Source organism: Otolemur garnettii, unplaced genomic scaffold, assembly GCF_000181295.1.
Source record: "Otolemur garnettii isolate 467f Iridium unplaced genomic scaffold, OtoGar3 scaffold00009, whole genome shotgun sequence".
Lineage (NCBI taxonomy): Eukaryota > Metazoa > Chordata > Mammalia > Primates > Galagidae > Otolemur > Otolemur garnettii.
Genome location: NW_003852404.1, coordinates 8,344,933 through 8,357,818, shown reverse-complemented (window position 1 = coordinate 8,357,818; position 12,886 = coordinate 8,344,933). Strand labels below are relative to the sequence as shown.

At 42.4% G+C, this 12,886-nt stretch overlaps 1 protein-coding gene across 1 annotated transcript in view; it reads left to right on the top strand.

The window, feature by feature from the left end:
• The window catches only part of RSC1A1 (regulator of solute carriers 1), a 52,856-nt gene that overhangs the window by 26,706 nt on the left and 13,264 nt on the right, over positions 1–12,886 (top strand). Inside the window, exons 4-6 of the mRNA XM_023509767.1 lie at positions 4,091–4,267; positions 6,108–6,236; positions 12,389–12,492. Of these exons, the coding sequence (XP_023365535.1) occupies positions 4,091–4,267; positions 6,108–6,236; positions 12,389–12,492 (410 nt within the window). The remainder of the gene's footprint in view (positions 1–4,090; positions 4,268–6,107; positions 6,237–12,388; positions 12,493–12,886) is intronic.

The window sequence follows — 12,886 nt, the reverse complement described above, 5'->3', positions numbered from 1 at the left end:
GCTATTTTTTGGTTGCAGCCGTCATTGTTGTTTGGCGGGTCCGGGCTGGGGATTCGAACCCGCCACCTTAGGTGTACGTGGCTGGCGCCTTAGCCGATTGAGCTATAGGCGCTGAGCCTCCTCCTAAAGTTTTAAGGAGGACTCTGACTAGCAGACAGAACATCATTAAAGTATCTCCAGGTAGATAATCCTGGGACTGAGCAGAAGCCACCATCTGGTGAGACCGAGAGGGTGGTTACTTATTACATAGGCTGATTTGAATCTCTTTCCTTAAGACATTGTGTGAGTCCAGTCAAATCCAAGACTGGAACATAAGTGGATTAGAGAGGACTCTGTACAGGTGGAAGCTTATAGTCCTATTTTCCTTCTGCAGTTCTTGTACTAGCCATAAGTGGATAAACTGCCAAGCACATTTCCAGCTCCAGTTTCCATAATGCAATGGTTCTCACTTGGGCCTATGTTAAAATCCTACGAGAAGTCTTAAAAGTGGAAATGCTGGCTTGGCACCTTTAGCTCAGTGGTTAGGGCACCAGCCACAGACTGAAGCTGGCAGGTTTGGACCCTGGCCCGGGCCTGTCAAACAACAATGACAACTACAACAAAAAAGTAGCTGGGCGTTGTGATGGGTACCTGTAGTCCCAGCTACTTGGGAGGCTGAGGCGAGATAATCCCTTACGCTCAAGAGTTTGAGGTTGCTATGAGCTGTGATGCCACAACACTCTTCCCATCGGTGACATAGTGAGACTGTGTCTCAAAAAAAAAAAAAGTGGAAATGCTGGGTGGAGTGTGGTGGCTCAGGCCTATAATCCTAGCACTCTGGGAGGCTGAGGCAGGTGGATTGCCTGAGCTTACAGGTGCAAGACCAGCCTGAGCCAGAGCGAGACCCTGTCTCTAAAAATAGCTGGGCGTTGTGGGCACCTGTAGTCTCAGCTACTCAAGAGGCTAAGGCAAGAGAATCGCTTAAGCCCAAAAGTTTGCAGTTGCTGTGAGTTATGATGCCACAGCACTCTACCAAGGGTGACAAAGTGAAACTCTGTCTCAACAACAACGGTAAAAGAACAGATAGAAGTTCTAAGAATAGTTGCATTGGACACAGGTAGTGGGAGGGGTGGGAAGGCATCAGAGCCAAACCATATTACTGAGCCGCTACTAGAAAATGAGGTGAAATGGAGCATATCTGAATAGCGTATGTTTCTTTCTGAGGGTGGAAACAAGGAACGAGGTAATATATTCATTGCTTTAAAGGAGAAATTTGTGCCTCTAAAGAGACTAGCTGCATGTGGAGCCTGGAATAGCCAACGTAACTGGTGTTGATCTCAGAGGATGTTTTGTGGAAACTTTTTTGGATTGGTGTGAATGCAAGATTGAACATACAATTAATTTTAGATTATTTCTAAAAATCATAATGTGCAGTGGAATAAAAGTTGAATAATTGGTATGGTAGCACGCACTTGTGGCCCCAGCTACTTGGGAGGATGAGGCAAAAGGATCACTTTAACCCAGGAGTTTGAGGTTTCTGTGAGCTATGATGCCATAGCCAAAGAAACCAAAAGAAGCTGCATAATTATATCAAATGGCTATTGAAGTTTTATTTGGCTCACTATACTAGTGATTACACAGGATGTGTATATGTTAAGTATAGTTTGTTCTGCCTGGCAAAACACAACTTAATTAAATGAAGGTGATTTTGACTTTCTGAGAAGCTTAATATTTCATTACAGAATGGTTGGTAAACACTGTTAGTTCACTTGGATATTGTTTCAAAAAGGACTGACGCTATAGTTCAGAGCATGGTCAGCAGAGTTTTCCATAAAGGGCCAGAAAGGAAATATTTTAGGCCTGTAGGCTATATAGTCTCTATTGCTGATACTGTGTGAAAGCAGCCACAAGCAAGAGGACAGTAGGTTCCCATGAAAATTTATTTACCCAAACAACAGGCTATAATTGGCCAACCCTTGGTTTACAGTATAGCTTACCGTCTCTTGCCATTAGGTAAGTTGCCCAGCTTCTGACCTAGTTTCCAGTAATGCTGGCAGCGTTTTGTAATGTTTTTAAAGGAGATTGGAAATAATGCCATGAGATGTTGGAGTAAGCAAGAACTCTCTTTTACCATTATCAACTCTGCTTTTCTCATTTAAGGATTAGATATGTTGGATTTTTTTTTTTTTGAAGCAGTCTCACTTTGTTGCCCTTGGTAGAGTGCCATTGTATCACAGCTCACAGCAACTCTTGGGCTTACGCAATAGTCTTGCCTCAGCTTCCCAAGTAGCTGGGAGGCACCTGCCACAACACCCAGCTACTTTTTTGTTGCAGTTGTCATTGTTGTTTAGCAGGCCCAGGCTGAGTTCGAATCCACCAGCCTAGGTCTATGTGGCTAGCGCCCTATCCACAGAGCTATGGGTGCTACCAATATGTTGAATTTTTTTAGGCATTATTTCATCGGCCAAGTGAATAATGATACATATGTTTAGTTTTAAGTGATAGATGCATTTTTTGAGCATCTGCTTCTGTGTTAGCAGTGTACACTAGGTGCTTGATACCTCTTACCAGCATTGTGCTAGGAATTATTATCCTTATTTTACAGCTTAGAAAACCCAATCCTGGAGATGAAGCAGCAGATGCTGCACAAGTAGTTGAAATATCTGTATTCTGTTAGCAAGCTCTTTTTGAAACACTAGGCATGGGACATATACTCAGATACAACAAATCTTCCATTTAAAATTGGAATTTCAAAATTTTTTTGTGGCTCGGCACCTGCAGCTCAAGCAGCACCAGGGCACCATCCACATACATGGAGCTGGTGAGTTCGAATCCAGCCCAGGCCTGCTAAACAACAATGAAAACTATAACCAAAACATAGCCAGGCATTATTGTAGGTGCCTGTAGTCCTAGCTGCTTGGGAGGTTGAGGCAAGAGGATCACTTATGCCCAAGAGGTTGAGGTTGCTGTGAGCTGTGACGCGATGGCACTCCACCCAGGGCGACAGCTTGAGAGTCTGTCTCAAAAAAAAAAAAAACAAAACTCTGTTTTATTTATTTATTTATTTTAAGAGACAAGGTCTCACTTTATCGTTCTCAGTAGAGTGCTTTGGCGTCACACAGCTCACAGCAACCTCCAACTCCTGGGCTTAGGCAATTCTCTTGCCTCAGCCTCCCAAGTAGCTGGGACTATAGGCGCCCGCCGCAAGGCCCAGCTATTTTTTTTTTTCATTGTAGTTTGGCCAGTGCCGAGTTTGAACCCACCACCCTTGGTAAATGGGGCCAGCACCCTACCCACTGAGCCATAGGCACCACCCGACTCTTGTTTTTTTGAACAAAAATGTTTTGTTTTTTGAGACAAAATCTTGATATGTTGCCCTCAGTAGAGTGCCCTGGCATCACAACTCACAGCAACCTCAAACTCTTGAGGTTAAGCAAATCTCTAGCCTCAGCTTCCCAAGTAGCTGGGACTACAGGTACCCACCACAATACCTGTCAATATTTTTGTTGTAATCGTCATTGTTCTTTAGCAGGCCCGGGCTGGGTTAGAGTCCAGCCTGCCTCTGCGTGTGTGGCTGGTGCCCTAACCACTGAGCTATGGTCACCGAGCTGCATTTGCAAAATTTTAATATTCTACAGGGTAGAAAAGGGTATGCCTTTTGCACTCAGGATTATTTTCCTATTTCTGATCTTATGAAGGAAGCACAATTGTTTTATATTAGGTAGTTTTTATGCCTTTAGTTAGATGACTCAAGTTGCTATAGTTGGGGTAAAACATAGGTACAAATCTGTTTATCTGTTTTTACTATTATGACTTTTTTTTTTTTTTTTTTGAGTCAGAGTCTTAACTCTGTTATCCTGGGTAGAGTGCTGTGGTATCATAGCTCACAGCAACCTCAGACTCTTGAGTGATCCTCCTGATTCAGCCTTCCGAGTAGCTGGGACTACAGGCACCTGCCATGATGCCCAGGAGTTTTGGGAGTCTCACTCTTGCTTAGAGTGGTCTCAAACCCCTGAGCTCAAGTAATCCACCTGCTTCAGCCTCCCAGAGTGCTAGGATTACAGACGTGAACCACTGCACCCACCAGTATTGTGACTTCTGAACTGATTTCTCTTTATGGAAATAATGTTTTCAATGTCCTTGATCTTGGTTTCTTACAGGCAGCAGAACATTGAGGAAAACATGACTATAGCTATGGAAGAGGCTCCGGAAAGTTTTGGCCAAGTGGTCATGCTTTACATTAACTGCAAAGTGAATGGACATCCTGTTAAAGCCTTTGTGGACTCAGGTGATGTCTCCATCTTTTGTGTCTCAGTCTTCATTCTGACATCCCTGCCTGATATGGGAGAATGAGAGACTTGAATGTCTATTCAGATGGCTGTGCTCCTTTGGACTGCTAACTAAGAAGCCTAGGAGTTAGTGTTAGTCACTTGCCAATCCTCATAGTGGTAATAGGTTTATTTCTTTAATCATTTTTTTAACCAGATTAGCATTTTGCAGTGTCTCTCTTGTCTTCCTGGCTCCTTTTGTTTAGTATTCTGATACTTAGGTACTTCTGGTCAAAAATTGGGATCAAGGTGGCATCCGTGCTCAGTGGGTAGGGTGCCAGCCACATTAACTGAGGATGGTGGGTTCAGACCCAGCCCAAGCCAGCTAAAACAACAAGAACAGCTGCAACAAAAAAAATTGTCAGGTGTTGTGGTGGGCACCTGCAGCCCCAGCTACTTGAGAGGCTGAGGCAAAAGAATCACTTAAGCCCAAGAGTTTGAGGTAGCTGTGAGCTGTGATGCCACAGCTCTCTACCCAGGGTGACAGCTTGAGACTCTGTCTCAAAGAAAAAGAAAAGAAAAAAAGAAACTCGGATTAAGTAAGTTTGAAGAAGAGTAGAGTATGAGGTCAAACATTCCCGTGTGACCTGTGGGCCAGCACTTTGCCAGGATCTCTGAGGACTGTAAGACTATATGGAGCATGTTTCTTGCCTTTAAATAATTCAGTAATCAGATATAGAGACAGGGAGTTTCCCACTTGAGGATTCAGGTAATCCTTGGACTGTTTGGCACCTTTTCTCTCAGTAACAACTCTTCACTTTTTAGTAAGACCACATTATACAGCACTTTCTGGGTATGTGGATGAGTAGTCTTATGTGTATTATGGGGCAGAACATGAGGAGTTCATCCCTAATTTGGGGGGAAGAATGCAGAATTTATATATACAGTAGAACCTCTGTAAGTTGACCACCCAAGTCACTGTAACCAGCTGATTACCATACCGAGGTGATCAACATAAGGAACTAGGCGTGGTGTACTGATATGATGCATATGTGGTTGATGCATTTCTGATCTGTGAAAATGAGGTCAGCTTAAGGAGGAGGTCAACTATGGAGGTTCTACTGTACATATGTTTTTTATTTTTAGTTTTTGAGACATAGTCTCACTGTTTTCCCCAGCTAGACTAGGGTACAGCAGCAGCATCATAGCTCACTTCAACCTCAAACTCTTGGACTCAAGTGATCCTTCTGACTCAGTCTCCCAAGTAGAGAGTAGCTGGGACTATAGGCATGTGCACCATGCCTGACCTTTTTTTTAAATGTAGAGACAGGGTCTTATTATTGCATAGGCGGGTCTTGAATGTCTGGCCTTAAGCAGTCTTCCTACCTTGTGAGCATGAGCCACTACGCCTGTTTAAGAATATATATTTTTAAACTAGTAAACTGTAGTGTTTCAGATAAAAACAACTTGATAAAATTTTTAGAGATATAAACTGTTGAGTGTAAAGTAGTGCTTAATTTAGCTTTACCATCTCCAGACACAGTGGTCATTATTTGAACTTTAAGGAGGCCTTTTCCAGGTAGTTTCACATTTACTGGCAAAGTTTTAAAATACCATTTATTACATTGCAACAAACTATTGTTTCCCTCAATGTCAAGTTTCTACAGTGTGTTTCAGATTTCAATGTGGAACTGAAACTTGAATAAGACAGCAGGACACTTGCTAGGTAGGAATGATTTTACAGAGACATATGCCTTGGCATATATTTACTTTCTGCCTTGTTACTAGTGCTATATTTTTAGTCTTGGCCACAAATATGGATTTTGTTTTTATTATGTGATGTTTCTCTCACCCCCCCAGGTGCCCAGATGACTATTATGAGCCAAGCTTGTGCAGAAAGGTGTAATATCATGAGACTGGTGGACCGTCGATGGGCAGGGATCGCCAAAGGAGTCGGCACCCAGAAGATTATCGGAAGGGTACATCTAGGTGAGTGAAAGGCAGTGAGAGTTGCTGTCTTTTTGTAAGGTATTTGTAGGGTAGTGGATTTTTAAGGTTTGGGTTTTTTTGTTTGATTGTTTGTTTTTAATTTCTTTTGTGTGGCTACATCTGAACCAGTAAGCCAAATTCCTAGAAATTTAAAATCCTGTGTTATATCAAATTTACATACATGATCATGCTTCTGCTATTTACAAAAATCTAGCCTACACCCTTCTCATTTCTGTTCCTCAAAGATAATCCCTTTCGGTTTTGTTGGCTGATGTCTTTTGGTACTCACCTGTATTTTTAAATGACATGTTGATATTTCTGTTCATTGTTCTGACTATGTAAATGATTTGAGAAGTCAGTCATCTCATTGAATATGATTGCTTTTCTTTTGTGGCTAGTATTCTTTTCTCCTCCAGTGAGTGACTATCTTTGTCCGTGGTCTGTTATGTGCTTTCCTCATTATGTCAGTCTCCTTTACAGAGGTGCAGGGGCATCAGGTACTGGGTACGTCGCATTCTTCTCAAGCCCAGACTGCTGGTTTTAGGCTTCACAGCTTTTGTTCTGGAAACTTCCTTGAATCTTGAGGAAGGAATCCTGAAGATTCCTTTCTCTCCTCTCTTATGTTGGATTACCTGGATCCCTGTCTTCCCCTTTATTGTTGCTCCATGATTGATTGGTTGGCGTGTGTCTCTCTGAGAAGAGGTGTGTGGGGGTAAGTGGAGACCCTGAGCACCAGAACATGTCTTTTCCCCACTCTCTACCAGTCTGACTAGGTGGGAAATACTTTTCCTTCATGGTTTTGAGGCATTTCTCTTACTCCTTTTAATGTAAGTGTCCCTAGAGAGAAGCTGATTCTTGATGCTTTATGGGAAAGGTTTCTTTTTCTTTGAAGCTTATAGATCTTCTCTTTGACTTCTGTGTTTAGAAATTTCAGAGAGGTACTTGAGTGTAGACCTTTTTTCATCTACTATACTGCATACTTGAAAACCTTTTCAGTCTAGAAACACCCGTCCTTCAGTCCTGGAGACTTCCCCTGAATTACTCTGACGCTGATTTTTTCCAGTCTGGAGTGTCTTGTTCTCAGATAGGATAATCTTCTATCCTGGACTTGCCCTTGGGTTTTCCTCTCTTTTTCTTTCTTTCATCTCTCATTGGGTTTGGGGTTTTTTGTTGTTGGTTTTTTTGTGTGTGGGGAGGAGGGTTTCAACTCTGTCTCCCAACCTTTCTGGTAGCTTTGTGGTTTTATTTTTTGTTTTAGATAGATTTTATATTCATGGCATCTGATCATATTAAAGAGTGGGACACCACCAAAAGGCAGTTTGGAAGATGACCTGGGTGGGCTGCCATGGCACTTGTGGTCTTCCCTATAGGGTGGTCTGGAAGTTGGCAGACAGGAAAGGGCTGGCGTCTGAGTAGACTTTCACTGATCCATTCCGTGGTTTTTAGTCACATGCTTGTTGTTTGTCCCTGTCTTCCTCCGTGCCCGCCTTGTTAAGAGTGCCTCTGTTTCACCCTCTCCAGAAAATAAACCTCTAGTCTGCCTCTGGGGTTGAAGGGTCACCTGGCTGAGCAGAGTGCAGGAGGGGACGCCCCAAGTTCTAACTGTGCCTATGCAGACTTCCAACCAACCTTCCTGCTTTGGGCCCACCTCTACTCCTATTTGCAGAGGTACTTGTGATCAATTCCTAAGCCTCTTAGGAGTTCTCGGATGTAAATTGGGTTGCTCTCAGTTTTCCTCATTGTCATCTGCTTTTTGGTTCCAACATTTTGTTTCTCTTATCTCTTCCATTGTATTTGGCTTTAGGAATTTGTGCCTCACAAGAAAACCCAAAAAACCATTTTTGTAATTTTTTTAGGAGCAAACACAGATAAATGTGTGTGTTTAGTCGTTTCATCTCTAATCAGAATTATTTTATTTTTCTTTTCGCTATCCATTTACTAGATGCTCATTGTAGAGAACTTTGAAAGCATGGAAGTGTGAGAAGAAACCAAAAAAAAAAAAAATAAATAAATCTCTTAAATCCCTTTAGTAGGAATCAACAGTGTCATTTGGGTATATCTCCTTTGGTCTTTTTTTGGCTTTTTTTTTTTTTCTTGTAAAAGGTTCATGTAATGTATAAAATTTTATACTCTGCTCTAAGAAAAAGTAAAATAACATTTTCCCAAAGTCACTATGAATTTCATTGGTATTATTTATATAAAGGTGTACAGCATTCTTTTATATGGATCTAATGATCACCTTTCGGGTTACGTTCTTTTCATATTTTGTCATTATTACATGGCAGGGTGGTTTTATGCACAGTTTGATTTTTTTTCTCAGTCAAGGTTCCCATAAGCCAAACTACTGAATCAAAAGTTAAGTGATTACTTTTTTTTTTTTTTTGAGACAGAGTCTCACTGTATTGCCCTGGGTAGAGTGTTGTGGCATCACAGCTCACAGCAACCTCTAACTCTTGGGCTTAAGCGATTCTCTTGCCCCAGCCTCCTAAGTAGCTGGGACTACAGGCACCCATACAACACATGGCTATTTTTTGGTTGCAATTGTCATTGTTGTTTAGCAGGCCTGTGCTGGGCTTGAACTTGCTAGCCTCAGTGTATGTGGCCAGCACCCTACTCACTGAGCTACAGGTACTGATCCTTTTTTTTTTTTTTTTTTGGAGACAGTCTCTCTATGTAGCCCTTGGTAGAATGCCATGGCATCACAGCTGACAGCAACCTCAAACTCTTGGGGCATAAGTGGTTCCGTTGCCTCAGCCTACAGAGTAGCTGGGCCTATAGGTGCCCACCACAATGCCCGGATATTTTTTTTGTTGTTGTATGTAGTTTTTGTTTGACAGACCTGGGGCTGAGTTCAAACCCGCCAGCCCTGGTGTATGTGGCTGGCACCCTAGCTGCTGAGCTACAGGAGATGAGCCAAGTGAACACTTTTAATATTTTTATATCAAGATTCTTAACATATTGCTAACAAGTACGGTATGGTTTATCCAGCACTGAATGAACACTCATCTTAATATCTAGTACTATTAAGTAATACTAGTTCTCCCTTTTAAATTTACAAATAAAAAAGTGCTTTCTTAGTATTGTAAGTTACTTTTCCTTCATTGCAAATGATAGTTTTTCTACTCACTTGCCCTGTCTTTCTTTGGAAACATATTTGTCTGTTTATTGGGATCTTTGTTTCCTTTTTAATTTAACTAGTATAAAGGTAGTTAAATACCTTATTTTTGTACTTTCCTAAGAGTAGTAGGACTGAGACTTGGAGGAATAGCGCAAACTGGTTGGTTCAGAGGTTGAGTTCTCAGGGTTTTTTGTGGTTTTAAGTGAGAAGATAATAGAAGGAGACAAAATAAGTACCAGTTCCTTGTGTCCTTCCTTGTAGATGGACAAGATGTACCATTTTACAACTTTGGCTGTGCTAGGCATGAAGAATCCCTTATAACAATAAGGGAAATCTAAATGAAAGGAGAGCTATACCGTGGATTAGAAGACGCAGTATGTTGAAGGTGGTGATTCTCCCCCATTCTTCCATAGAGTCATTGTAATAACATTAAAATCCCAGTAGATTTTTTTTGTGCAAACATAAAATTTGGCATGGGTCCTTTGTCATAAGAGTAGGCGAGATACTCCAGCATAGCCTCCCCTTCTAGATATCAAGACCAAAGGACTATCTAGAAGATACTAATAGAATCAAACCCATGCTTATGTGAACCCTGATAAATGAGAAAGTCTTACAGAGCAGTGAGAAAACTTCAAGAAATGTGACTAGGACAACTAGGGTATCCATGTGAAGAAATGAATTGGGAACTAAGCCCTGCCTCACACTACACACAAAAGCCAAATCACGGCAGACTAAAGATGTAGATGTGAAAAGCAAAGTCAAAGGTTTTAGAAGAAGCAGCAGAAGAATATCTTGCGGAGGGAAGGAATTCTTTAAAAGATAGGGAGGAAATGATTTGATATGTTTGGCCACGTTAAGATCAAGAACTTTTGCAACAGGCCACACTCCATGACTCACTCCTGTAGTCCAGCACTTTAGGAGGCTGAGGCTGGAGGATCACTTTGAGATCAGGAGGTCAAGACTGGCAACACAGCGAGACCCTGTCTGTACAAAAAATAAGAAAAAATTACCCAGGCATTGCTGGTGTGTGCCACAGTCCTGGCTACTTAGGAGGGTAAGGTGGGAGGATACCTTGAGCCCAGGAGTTTGGGGCTACAGTGAACTATGATGATGCCTCTGCACCTGGTGCAGCAGCAGGACCCCAAATTTTTTCTTTACACCAAAAAGAACTTTCCATCAAAAAACATCATAGGCTTGGCACCTGTAGCTCAAGTGGCTAAGGCGCTAGCCACATACACCAGAGCTGGCAGGTTCAAATCCTGGCAAACAGCAGTGACAGCTACAACCAAAAAATGGCCAGGTGTTGTGGCAGGTGCCTATAGTCCCAGCTACTTAGGAGGCTGAGGCAAGAGAATCACTTGAGCCCAGAAGTTTGAGGTGGCTGTGAGCTGTGATACCATGACACTCTACCCACGGTGACAGCTTGAGGCTCTGTCTCAAAAAAAAAAAATCATAAAGTGAATAAACACAAACTGGGAAAGAACTTCAGGGACATAAATAACTAGTAAAGCAGCGGTTTTTAACCTATGGGTCACGTGACCCACAGGAACTGTATTAAAGGGCCATGGCATTAGTAAGGTTGGGAACCACTGTAGTAAAGGATTTAAATGCAGAATCTATACACATATGTACCTATTTTCCAACTCAGTAAGATGGACAATAGAAAGATTATCTATAGAGGCTGGGCGCCTGGCTCAGTGGTTAGAGTACTGGCCCCGTACACCGGATGTGGTGGCCAGCTAAACCAAAAAAAAAAAGAAAGAAAGATTTACAGAAACACTTGAACAAGCACTTGAGGAAATCCAGATGGTTCATTAAATACATGAAAGCATGGTTAACCTCATCTATCAGTGATACACAAAATTACTTGCCCAGTTAGCAAAGATTTAAAATCTAATATTAAACCTTCATTGACTTTTTATTGATTGATTGATTCCTCCCCCCCACCGAAGTTTTCCTTTTTAGGCTGGGGCTGGATTTGAACACACCACCTCCCATATATGGGGCTGGCGCTTGAGCCATAGGCACTATCCCTATTTATTTATTTATTTATGTATTTTTGAGGCAGAGCCTCAAGCTGTCCCCCTGGGTAGAGTGCCATGGCTTCACTGCTCACAGCAGCCTCTAACTCCTGGGCTCAAGCGAGTCTTCTGCCTCAGCCTCCCAAGTAGCTGGGACCACAGGCGCCTGCCACAACGCCCGACTATTTTTTGGTTGCAGCCATCATTGTTGTTTGGCGGGCCCCGGCTGGATTCGAACCTGCCACCTTAGGTATATGTGGCTGACGCCTTAGCCGCTTGAGCCACAGGCGCCAAGCCTACTTATTTTTTAGATAGAATCTCAAGCTGTCATCCTGGGTAGAGTGCTATGGCATCATAGCTCACAGCAACCTCAAACTCTTGGGCTCAAGAGATCCTTTTGCCTCAGTTTTTCTATTTTTAGTAGAGATGAGGTCTCAGCCTTTGCTCAGGCTGATCTTGAACTCATGAGCTCAAGCTATCCACCCACCTCAGCCTCCCAGACTGCTGGGATTACAGGCATGACCTACCACGCCTGGCTCTTCATTGACTTTGGTTTTAATTACTATTATTTTTTAATATATATATAGAGAAATCTCACTTTATCATCCTCGGTAGAGTGTTGTGGCATGACAGCTCACAGCAACCTCCAACTCCTGGGCTCGGGCAATTCTCTTGCCTCAGCCTCCAGAGTAGCTGGGACTACAGGCGCCTGCCAGAAGGCCTGGGTATTTTTTTTGCTGCAATTTGACCAGGGCCAGGTTTGAACCCACTACCTTCAGTATATGGGGCCGGTGCCCTACCCACTGAGCCACAGGTGCTGCCCTCTTCATTGACTGTTAAACTGACCATTGGTCTTACTAGATGTTCACACTTACACCATCTGTTTGCATGCTTTGCCTTGGCTTTGATTGATTGCTGGAAGCAAAGTACTGAATGATAGGTACATTTCCAAAGCCTGTCTGAGGCTTTTGAAATACACATAGGTAACCTTTTCTCTTCTTTGTGTGCTTTAGCTCAGGTTCAGATTGAAGGAGATTTCTTAGCATGTTCCTTCTCTATACTTGAGGAACAGCCAATGGACATGCTTTTGGGATTGGACATGCTTAAACGGCATCAGGTAATTAAGAGATTCATTTGCTTTTGAATCTACTTTTTTTTTTTTTTTTGGAGCTGCTTTTTATAATCTATTATGATGTGATTTCTACTGGTTATATATACTGAGAAACCAAGAAGCATGACTTTTTAAACCTGGAAATGGCTTTCATTGATTATATTGTAGTGAAATGATTAAAATCATGTTATAATTAAAGTAGAAGTACATAGAGGCTCAGCACCTGTGGCTCAAGCTACTAAGGCGCCAGCCACATACACCTGAGCTGGCGGGTTCAAATCCAGCTCGGGCCCGCCAAACAATGACAGAGCCTGTGGCTCAGTGAGTAGGGTGCTGACCCCTATAATGAGGGTGGTGGGTTCAAGCCCAGCCCCAGCCAAAGCACAACAAAAAAATAGCC